General features: G+C 42.9%; 1 protein-coding gene and 1 non-coding gene across 2 annotated transcripts; one reads left to right on the forward strand and one right to left on the reverse strand.

The window, feature by feature from the left end:
• Positions 1-2,569: 2,569 nt before the first annotated feature.
• Positions 2,570-2,676, reverse strand: LOC143529111 (small nucleolar RNA R71). Its single transcript, XR_013134593.1, has one exon. It is a non-coding gene; the product is annotated as a small nucleolar RNA R71 (small nucleolar RNA).
• A 4,225-nt stretch (positions 2,677-6,901) lies between these two features.
• Positions 6,902-7,462, forward strand: LOC143529108 (uncharacterized). The gene has a single exon (XM_077024977.1). It carries the CDS (start codon positions 6,902-6,904, stop codon positions 7,460-7,462), a length of 561 nt encoding a protein of 186 aa, XP_076881092.1.
• Positions 7,463-11,902: the final 4,440 nt, after the last annotated feature.

Raw genomic sequence — 11,902 nt, forward strand, 5'->3', positions numbered from 1 at the left:
CCTTAGGATCCCTTTCCTCATTTGTTTTTGGTGGGTGTTTGGACTTTACAGTCTTCAAACCTTTTTTAGCTCTTTTCTTTTTGGTTATCCAAAAAGGTTTCTTTATTTTCTGAGTTTTAGTGGATCTCACATCTATTTTACTGGCTTGACCTTCAACTTGATCAGTCCTTGATCTTGAGCTACTAGCAGCGGTAGATCGGTACTGATTAAAGTGACTAATGTAACACAAAGTGTACATCTTATTGCATCGAATTATCCTAATCTTTTTGCCAAACTCCATGAAAATTCATTGTTTTAGGTACTTATTTGAGTTATTTGTGAATTTTCAGGTCCAGGAGCCCCCTCGACAAAGAAAACATGAAAAAAGGGCGTTGCGGGGACAAAATACAGCAATTTTCCAAACCTGCACGCCCATGCCAGCCCGTGCAAGGGACCGTGCCACCCAGGAAATTCACAGTCCAAGCCAGTGCCAGCCCGTGCAAGCCTGTGTCAGGCCATGCAAGCCCGTGCCAGAATAGATAAATCTGACTTTTTACTCAGATTAAAGCAAGGGGTTGATTTTCCACAATTAGGCACGGCCGTGCAAGCCCGTGCATGAGCCCGTGCCAGACGTCCAGAAAGCATAAATACACCTCCATTATCTCCATATATGTGTGTAGAGCCTTAGGGGAATTCTCTAAAATTTCTGGAAAATTATTGTTTGTGTGCTAGAGAGAATTCAAGGCTTCCATCTTTGTGTGATCATCCTTTCAAGTAGCAATCATCATTCATCTTAGTTTGCAATATTTTGTTCTTGACAATGATTTGTAGGATTATTTTGATTTTGGTTGTTGTATCAAGCCTTATGGGTTAAATATTCTTGTTACTTAGATTATGTTGAAACTTTTGCATATGTGATATTTATCTATGCATGATTTTGGCAAGTTGGTGTTCTTCAAGTTTATGGCATGTTCTTGAATAGGGTTTAATGGTTGAATGCTTGTTTTAATTCCTAACTTTGTTAGTTTGATAGATGCTTAGCCATAATATGTTGGAAAACTATGTGTTGAGTATTTGTTTATGAACTTAGTTTGTGTGTGCATATTTTGTTTATATCACTAAGTTAGGAATGACTAGTGAAAATTAACTTGGTTATAAATTTTAACAAGCATGAAACCTATCACTTGATATTAGAAAATTGTACGGTGATAACATGATTCTTTGAGTTGGTTGATGTTTTCTAGAGATTAAGGCCATAATCCTTAGTTCATATTTTGCTAATTAACAGATTCATGTGTTTAACTAGTGTTCTTGAACTTGTCTATTTTACATTATTTTAGGGTGGTTAGTTTGTTGTTTTCATGCTAGTTTTCCTTTAATTATGATATTATGTAGTTTTGACAAACTTACTAATCTATGGTTATTATCTTGGAAAACACCCATCATAATGTTTGTTGTTAGCATTAGGTTGCCTTGATTGGAATTTGATATTGATGCTTGCTCATGATATTTGCCATTATCATTGTCATTTTGTCACTAAGTTTAAGTGGATGCATAGTCTAAGTAGCTTTGTTGATTGTTAGTTATATTTTATTTGCTTTGTTATTGTTATATGCTAGTTAAGTAATTTGAAAACCCATTTAGATTGTTTGTTTGGTTTAATTAATTACAAAGATTTAGTATCAAAAGTTAGCCGTGTCCATGGATTGACACTCGGTTCTTACCGATACTTTGCTACAAACGATAGGTACACTTGCCTTTTGTGTGTGGTTTGGTTGTTGGTGAAACCATTTTAAACCCCGATTTGTGTGAAACTTTTATTAAAAATTTATATATATATTCACACATTTCAAGTTTTTGGTGCCGTTTCCAGGGACACGGTGTTTAACTTTTGAAAACGATACGAGTAATTGATTTGCCTTGTTGATATTTTTGCTCTATATTATTTTAGTCTATTTCATTTTTATTCATCTTATTTTATTTATATTTTTAGTTAGATTTTTAGGTAGTTTTCCGTGTCTTGTTTATTCCATTACGCGTTTCCTCCGGGTGATGTATGTCCACCACACCCGGTCATGAGCTTATTTCCCCCTTTTCTGAACCCGAGCGACATCTTTGAGAAGGTTTGAGGAGGAGAGCACGAGAAATTTCCGAGGTCATTAAAAACAAAGTTGTGGAGGACGACGCAAATTCCGAGGTAGAAGAAATGGCGTATCCGAACAATCAAGGTCGCATGGATGACTTCGCCACGCCGTCCCTCGATGGCTATGGCAGCGATGTTAGGGAGCCTGAGATTACCGTGAGTTTTGAGATCAAGTCGAGTATTATTCATATGGTCGAAAATTCCGTTTCTTTCCATGGCCTCTCGAACGAGGACCCTCATTCTCATGTTGCACATTTCCTTTGATTATGTGCGACATTCAAAATTAAAGGGTGTACGGACGATGCCGTGAGACTCTGACTTTTTCCATTCTCACTTTGCGGGGCTGCCTTGGAGTGGTTAGAGGCACTCCCTTCCGGTTCCATCACCACTTGGAACCAATTGGTTGAGCAGTTTCTTCTTCTGTACTTTCCACCTGAGAAAACTCCTAGATATCGGTCAAAAATCACTGGTTTCCGTGTGGACGATGATGAGTCACTGCATGTTGCATGGGAGAGGTTTAAGGGATTGTTGAGAAAATGCCCTCATCATGGTTTGAGTCACGTTCTTCAGTGTCTTATGTTCTTCGATGCTTTATCCGAAGCACAGATCAGGACGTTGATCAGGTTACGGGAGGAGATTTCGGTAGGTGTATCCAGAATGACGTGTTGGATATCTTGGAGAGAGCTGCTAAGAAGAGTTTTGCATATAATCCGCCTCGTAGTATTCCTTCCACTAAGGGTGTTCTTCATGTCGATTCTAATACCCTCATTTCCACTCAGTTAGAAGCCTTGACCAAAAGATTTGACCAGATGCAATCCGATCTGGGTAAGTTTAGCTCTCGCTGTGGGGTGTGTGACGGGAAACACCAGACCAATATATTCCAGCAGGCCATGGTGGTGGAGGATGTTGACTTTGTAGGCCGCCAAAACAATGCCTACAGCAACTCCTATAACCCGGGATGGAGAAATAACCCCAATTTCAGCTGGAAAGATAACGGTGGCACTCAAAATCAGAACCAAAATCAAAAGCCATCGGGGTTTGACAGAAATCCAAATTACCAGAGTCAACCCCAGAACCAATCTTACCAGCAAAAGCCTCAGTTTCAGAGTTCTAGCAGTAGTGGTCAGTCTAGTGGAGGGTCTAGTGTTGAAAATCTCTTAACTCAGCTTTTGGCTAAAACCGAGACCTCAAACAAACTGGCTGAACAGAGGAACCTAAAGATTGATGAGACTCTCCAAAGACACGATCTCGAGTTGAGGAATCAGAAAGCGTCCATTCAGACCATCGAGAATCAGGTTGGACATATTGCTCAGCTCCTCTCTGCGAGACCATAGGGTAGCCTTCCGAGTAACACTGAGATTAATCCGAATGCTGAGGCTAAGGCTATTACCCTGAGGAGTGGTAGATCCACTATTCCTATTGATGCATCGGTTTCCACACCAAAACTGATTGCCGATGAGATCGAGATTGAGACTCTGGTGAGGTGCACCCGAGGGTAACTCTAGAAAGTACCGCACAAACCAGTGAGCCAGTTAGGACTTATGTTCCTCCAATTTCATACCGAGGCCGTTTGAAGAAGCAGAAGATGGAAGAGCAGTACGGTAAAATCTTAGAGCTTTTAAAGCAGCTTCACTTTAATCTTCTGTTTCTCGATGCGTTGAAAGAAATGCCTAAGTATGCTAAGTTTCCGAAAGAGGTTCTCTCGAATAAGAAGAAATTAGAACTATCTTGCGTGACTTTGAATGAGGAATGTTCTGCAGTCCTTCAGAATAAATAGCCCAAAAAGATGACCGATCCGGGTAGTTTTACCTTCCATGTTTGATCGGTAGTTTGTCGGTTAGTAACGCTTTAACCGGACTAGGTGCTAGCATAAACTTGATGGCTTATTCTGTTTTTGCAAAGCTAGACCTAGGTGAGCCTAAGCCTACTCGCATGAGCATTCATCTTGCCGACCGCTCGGTGAAATACCCGAGAGGTATAGTTGAGAATATGCTCGTGAAAATTGACAAATTTGTGTTTCCTGTTGATTTTGCGATCTTAGACATGGATGAGGATAAAAATGTACCACTTATCTTGGGTCGTCCTTTCCTAGCCACTGCTAGAGCTCTCTTTGATGTCTGCACCGGTAGACTCACTCCTAGAGTTGGAGATGAGGAGGTGACCTTTGATATTGAGAGATCCATGCACCACCCATATGATCATGATGACGTGCTCTACATTGATACCATCGATTCTGGCATGTGAGCACATACAGGACACGTGTGAGGAGTACTCTTTGGATACTCAGTTGTGTGTTAGAGAGGTTTCTGACTTGGTCAGTGGGCCTTTATTTGAGGAATTGGTCTGTGGTGTGGACCACGAGCCTCCTGAGTGTTTAGAGAGGATTGAGAATGTTCATCGTGTTGTCGAGCCTAAGGCAAAGCCTTCTATTGTGGACCCACCATCTATCAAGCTTAACGAACTCCCGTCCCATTTGGAGTATACCGCTTGCCTTTTATCATTTCTATGAGTTTGTCGAGCGAGGAGAAGGTGAAGTTGCTAACAGTTCTGAAGAGGCATAAGCACACGATCGCTTGGAAGATCATGGATATAAAAGGGATCAGCCCATCCTTTTGTACCCATAAGATCTTGATTGAGGAGGAGTTTTAACCCGTGGTGCAGCACCAACGGCGTCTCAACCCCAATATGAAAGATGTTGTGAAGAAAGAGGTCATTAAGCTACTTGATGCTAGATTGATTTATCCGATCTCTGATTCCCCATGGGTGAGCCCGGTGCAGGTCGTCCCGAAAAAGGGCGGTATGACGGCTGTTGTGAATGAGAAGAATGAGTTGATTCCTACTCGTACCATCACGGGATGGAGAGTTTGCATTGACTACTGCAAGCTCAATGATGCCACGAGGAAAGATCATTTTCCACTCCCCTTCATCGACCAGATATTGGAGCGACTGTCGAGAAAGATGTACTATTGTCTTTCTTGACGGTTTCTCGGGATACTTTCTGATCCCCATCTCTCTTGAGGATCAGGAGAAGACGACATTCACATGTCCCTATGGCACATTTGCCTACCGGCGGATGCCCTTTGGACTGTGTAATGCCCCAGCCACGTTTCAGAGATGTATGGTGGCGATTTTTCATGATATGATCGAGGACTCCATGGAGGTTTTCATGGACGATTTTTCTGTTTTCGGGAGTTCTTTTGATAATTGTTTGAGAAATTTGGAGAGAATGTTGGCCCGCTGTGAGGAGGCCAACCTTGTTCTTAATTGGGAGAAATGCCACTTCATGGTGAAGGAGGGCATTGTGTTAGGGCATAAGATTTCATAGGCGGGGTTTGAGGTTGATCGAGCCAAAATTGATACCATTTCTAAGCTTTCGCCACCAAACATGGTGAAGTCTATTAGGAATTTTCTCGGTCACGCGGGATTTTATCGGCGATTCATAAAGGACTTTTCCCAAATCGCCCGCCCGATGACGAAACTCCTTGAGAAAGATGCCCCGCTTGTTTTCTCCTCCGAAGGCCTTCAGGCGTTCGAGTTGTTGAAGGATAAATTGGTGAATGCACCTATCATGGTTTCCCCCGACTGTCCTTACCTTTTGAGTTGATGTGTGATGCGAGTGACTTTGCAGTCAGGGCGGTCTTAGGTCAAAGTCGGGATAAACACTTTCACCCGATTTATTATGCGAGTAGGATACTGAATGATGCGTAGGAGCACTACACGACCACTGAAAAGGAGCTCCTTGCTGTTGTCTTTGCATTCGATAAATTTCGGTTTTATCTTGTCCTTTCTTAGACCATCGTGTTCACGGATCATGTAGCCCTTCGCTATCTTTTCAGTAAACAAGATGCGAAGCCGAGACTTATTCGTTGTATTTTGTTGCTGCAGGAGTTTGACATTGAGATCCGTGATAAGAAGGGTGCTGAGAATGTCACGGCCGATCATCTTTCTCGTATTGAGTGCTCAGATTCATCGGAACAAGTAGGTGTCCACATAAATGACAATTTTCCCCAAGGAGTTCCTAATGCATATTGAGACGCGAGATGAAGATCATCCTTGGTTCGCTGACATTGCGAATTATCTTGCTAGTAGGATCGTGCTTAAGGGTCTTACTCACCGGAAAAAAAAGAAATTCTTTTCTGATGTTAAACATTAGTTTTGGGAGGATCCTTACTTGTTTCGTGTTGGTGCCGATCAGCTCGTGCATAGGTGTGTGTATGGTTATGAGGCTCGAAAGATCTTGAAACACTGCCACGAGGGCCCGACCGGAGGACACCATGGAGCCACATCCATGGCGAAGAAGGTCTTTGACGCCGGTTTTTTCTGGCCAACCATCTACCGTGATGCTCATGACATGGTGCAGTCTTGTGATGCTTGCCAGAGAGCAAGCAACATATCATCACGAGACAAGATGCCGCAACGACCAATTCAAGTCTGCGAGGTTTTCGATGTGTAGGGCATCGATTTCTTGTGACCTTTCCCGACTTCTTTTAGCTACCGTTACATCCTAGTTGCCGTTGATTATGTTATGAAATGGGCCAAGACGCAGGCCTTGCCCATAAATGATGCTAGGTCGGTGTTGAAGTTTTTGAAGAACTTGTGCTCCCGCTTTGGTGCCCCAAAGCATTGATTAGTGACCGAGGGACGCATTTCTGTAATGCCCAGTTGGAAAAGGCATTGTCCCGGTATGGTGTCCATCATCGCTTCTCTAGACCATATCACCCACAGATGAGTGAGCAGGTCGAGGTCACGAATCGAGGCATCAAGAGGATTTAGGAGAAAATGGTTAGTCAGAACCGTAAGGATTGGTCTGAGAAATTGGATGACGCACTGTGGGCTTTCCGTACCACCTACAAAACACCGATTGGTACGAAACCGTTTAAATTGGTGTACGGGAAGGCGTGTTATCTCCCTGTTAAACTTGAGCATAAGGCATATTGGGCATTGAAGAGTGCGAATCTTGATCTTGCAGGCTTGGGTAAAAACAGGATGGGTCAGTTGCATGAGCTTGAGGAGTTGAGAGGCCATTCTTATAAGAATTCGAGAATTTACAAGGAGAGGATCAAAAAGCTTCATGACGCCTGGTTGAAGGACCATAAACAATTCCAAGAAGGCGATTGCGTTTTACTTTATAATTCTCGCTCGTTTCGTTTATTCCCCGGGAAATTGAAATCCCGATGGTGCGGCCCCTTTAGTGTAAGACAGGTGTTTGACTACGGTACCGTTGAGATTGGCCATGAGGATGGACGCATTTCAAAAGTGAACGGTCACCGTTTGAAACACTATTTGGGCGAGCCGGTTGAGAGAGTTTTGGAGGTTGTTGACCTCCACCCCATGACCTAGTGTGGGGAGTGTGAGTCTAGCTATCGACTCTGTCAAAATTTAGCATGTTAGGAACTTTGTAGTTTTTTGTGCGTTTTTTTTATTCTTGGTTGTTTTCGAAGAGTTATGCTTACCTTTGTTCCCGTCCGGTTCCGTTCTTTAAGCGAGAGAGTTTGGGGTAGGGCTCATAATGGTTGAAATCGGGAACCATTTTGGTGTTTGGGGTTGAGTGGGGTACTGCAAAGTTGGTAGAATGGAAAATGGTGGTCAAAATGACCATGCACGATCAACCGCACGGCCAAGCACGGTCGCGCGTACGACCTCGGGAACTGTGCAGCAGTTTTAAAAGAGGTTTTATACCCTACCTACCACCATTCTCATCCATTCCACTCCCCCAAACCGCCGATCCTGACCCTCTAGTCCCCGAATCTCGTGTTTCTTTCCGGATTTTAATACCAAAGGTATGCTTAATCTTCCTTTCCATCTTCCTTTTCCTTGTTCTTGTATATTTTAGGGTTTGTTCTTGAAGGATTTGGCGCTTTTCCAATCCTATCACTTTTGGGTCGGATTTGCCCTAATTTCTTGTTGTAGTGGTTAGTTTTAGGGTTGTATTTTACTATTTTGGGCTTGATTGCGTTGTTTTTGGTTGATTGGGTTGTTTTTCCAACTAAAACAGCAGCCGGTACTGTTACTGCAGAACCCGCACGACCGCCGGCACGGTCATGCATGGTCGTGCGTGGTCGTTTTCCGGCCAGACATTTTCCGATCAACCTGTCTATTTTCTGACCCCCCCTACATGGTCCTGTCGGTCCGCACTGCCTTTCACTATGCCAAATAGTCAATCGACCCGTTTTTCATTTCCTTTTTATTTATTTTTGTGCTGATTATTCCCTTTTTGTTAGATGTCGACAGGTCGCAGTCACCCATTTTGCCAGTTCGCAGGCAGCAGCGGCAAGAGCCGCAACGCTCACCGCCGGCTCAGTGAGTTGTAGGCTAGACGAGACAAGTTCTTTATAGGCCAGGTCCCATGCTATGAGATGCTCGAGCACATTAATCAGCGCGAGCGTTTCGATAGTTCGCTCACTGAGCCATGGCGGCGTCTTTTCGCCATCCACCGACCAGTCTACCTCGAGCTCACCTTTGAGTTTCTAGCTTCCTTTTTTATGTATCCATTGATCCGCGACCCCTACGAAAGTAGCTGTGGGGTTCGTTTCAGGTTGGGGGTAAGTTGTACAACTGGTCCTTTGCCACCCTCGCCAGAATTTTGGGATTGTACACGGACGAGAAAATAGAAACGGAGTTGTTTGATGGCTTGCAGGATTTTCCGAGCACCGAGGCGAGACATGCGATCTGGAGACAAGTTACTGGTTGGCAGCATGACGGCCGGTCCTCGAAGGCCACTCTACTACTAGACTTGCTTCACCGCCTCCTGCACCACTTTATTTTATACTACGTTGGAGCCCGCGGTTATAGCGTGGGTAACGTCGCGACCCGAGACTTTTTTCACTTGTATTGTATCATCGATGGTCATGACTGTAACCTAGGGTTTAGTGTGGCGGAGTGTTTCAGTCTGGCGGGTGGTTCGACATCGGGGAGCTCCATCTACACGAGTATGCTCATCACTAAGCTGGCCCACCAGTTAGGAGTGATGGATCTACCAGCTGTTGGCCGAATGACACGGATGGGTGAGCGACTCGCAGTGGATATAGCTCAGCTGCGTTCGATGCGGATCATCAGGATGGTCGGGAACCGTACTCGGTTGATCGATAGGTGGGGCCGCATTTAGGGCCCACTGCCCCCGCCTGAGGATGAGCACATGCAGGATCAGGAGCAGCCACCACCGCAGCAGCCCGAGGACCCGGAGCCGCTTGATTATGAGCGTTTATGGCAGAGGTTTGATCAATTTAGCCTCAATAAGGAGCAGTTTCGGGCCACACAGGTGTAACATCTCGGATTTTTCGTTTACGTTTAAACCGACCGGGAATAATTTAGATTTTCATTACTAAACAAAAATAATATATTTAAGTTTCTAATGTTCAATTTATACCCCTCATACTTTATATAATGTCTAAATCCGTATTTAAAACATAAAAAGTTCAACAATGGACCAAATATCAAACTTCAGGGACTAAAAATGCAAAAAAATGAAACTTTCCCAATTGTGGCCTGGGTCGCTACGCGACAGGACCACCCTAGGTGGCCGCACGGCGCGATGGGGTACCTGCACAGATCGTTTAAGCTTTAGTTCATTTTCTAGTTCGTTTAAGGTATAAAATCGTTTATTTTAGGCATGTTAGAGTGAATTAAGGTCCAAGTAAACATCATACAACTAAAATACCATTCCTAATTCGTTTTCCCTTTTCCAAGATCAGATCTTTGTGAATAAATCGAAGATTCTTTCCTTAAATCGCATATACTTGCTTAAACGGGCCAAAAAGCCCATATTTGGTTCATTTTAGCTATTCTTATATAAACACATCATAATTCTCTGCTGTAAACCTTAACCTAACCCTACTACATCTCCTCCAGCCGTCACCTACCTCTGCTCATTCTCAAACCCTTCGGTTTTTTGCATATTCGTTAAAGACACGAGCCTTGACATTTGACTTTGCTTATACGTTGATCTTTGACTCGTTATATCTCTTGATCCTTTCACTTTCCGGGTAAGTTGTAAACTGTAAAATTGTTCATACATATTCCCTAGTCAATAAACTTCAATCAATTTCTGAGATTGAAGGGTATTGAATGATCAATTGCTTTAAAACCCGATAAAGGGTAAAACAGTCAACAACTTTGACTTCTCGTTTTCTCATACTTCTGGTCGGATTCAATGTTCGGTTCAGAAGACTTTTCTTCTCATAATTAAATTTTAAGGGTTCTGACCAAGACCCGAATCCCGACTCAAAGTTTGGATTCTGGTCAGACTCGACTCGTTTAAACATTAAAATCAACATAACTAGAATTCTACTCATCTGTTTGGATTAATTCTAGCAGAATTAAGTTTTTTTATTTATAGTTTCATATCACAAAGTTTCAGATTCTGATCATTAATCTCGTTGGACGTGTATTGGACGACTCGCTTAAATCATTAATTCGTTTGTCGAATTTATTAATCACTTGCCTTCCGTCTAAGGTGAGTTTGATCACTCCCCTTTTTATCTACTTTTTTCAAACGTTTTGGGGAAATATGTGTACTTATTCATATTTTCTATCTATATATATACACAAAATCGCAAATATAATCATTGTGTGAATATCAGTTGAATGCTATTTGCTAGTTGCTACATGTTTAATTGTTTACTTGATAACGTTTTGGAGAGGTCCAACATATCCCCTTGTAGAGGGTTCTCATTTTTATGATCATACGACCGTCTTAGTAACCGGAGCCCAATTCGCTTGGCAAAGGTAAAACGACAACCTTAGTCATTGTAATCAATGCCCGATTCGCTTGGCAACGATTTCATCGGCACACACGATTTGGTTATATGCATGTTTGTTATGATTCGATTGATTATTATCACATGGTTGGTTTGCGCATTAATCATTTATCAACTATATATATATATGCTATTATTTAAGGTTTCAAAATTGGTGATCATCTAACTCAACATGTGTTGTTGACAAACTCCATTTTCTACACATATGCAGGTTGCTTAGATTGAAGTATGGATATGTAGTCAAGACCATAGGTTATATTGAAGACAAACTTAAATTTAATTGATTGTATTTATTTAATTGAATTGTTTTGTTGTATTTTATTATTGTGTGTACATTTGAATTAAAATAATTAATTAGATATTGTCACATTTTATTTATGATAGTATCTTCGAGCCGTGAGCAATCGGATCACGCCCCGGCATTTCCGCCTTAGGTTGGGTGTAACAACAGGAGCAGCTCAGGGCGGAACAGATTGATCAGCAGAGCCTATTGACTATACAGTCGCCCGTCGGGGCTTCGAGTGGGTTTACGCGTACGGTCAGGCCCATGCGGCACTTAGCGGTTTCACGGTTCCCGCTGCACCTTCGTGGTCCTACGGCTCATCTTCATCGAGTCATTTTGCCGGCGAGCAGCCTATGCCCTTTGCTGCTCAGTTATCCCAGCCTGGTCCTTCCGCTGGCCCGTTCGTTGACCCCATTCCGAGCCCCCTCGTGCAGCCTGGCCAGTTCACGGTTTGCGACCCCAATACCATGGCAGATCCGTACGGCTCCGACTTGTTCGCAAACCAGTATGCGGGCCCGTCTGGTTCGGTGTTTGATAACCTTGAGGATTAGCACTTTGTTGTCGCTGTTTTTATTTTAGGACTTGTATGACTTTATTTCTATCTTGTATTTGTAGACAATTTTATTTTCTTATGGATTTGGGTTGATGATAGATTTTATGTAGATTGATGTTACGGATTGTGTTTGTATATTGTGTTGTTTGGTGTGGTTTGGTTTGTCTTGCTTTATCCTTGCAGGTGGA

The sequence above is a fragment of the Bidens hawaiensis genome, unplaced genomic scaffold (genome assembly GCF_021521415.1).
Source record: "Bidens hawaiensis isolate Kalapana, Puna unplaced genomic scaffold, B.hawaiensis_p1.1 tig00008479_1, whole genome shotgun sequence".
Taxonomy (NCBI): domain Eukaryota; kingdom Viridiplantae; phylum Streptophyta; class Magnoliopsida; order Asterales; family Asteraceae; genus Bidens; species Bidens hawaiensis.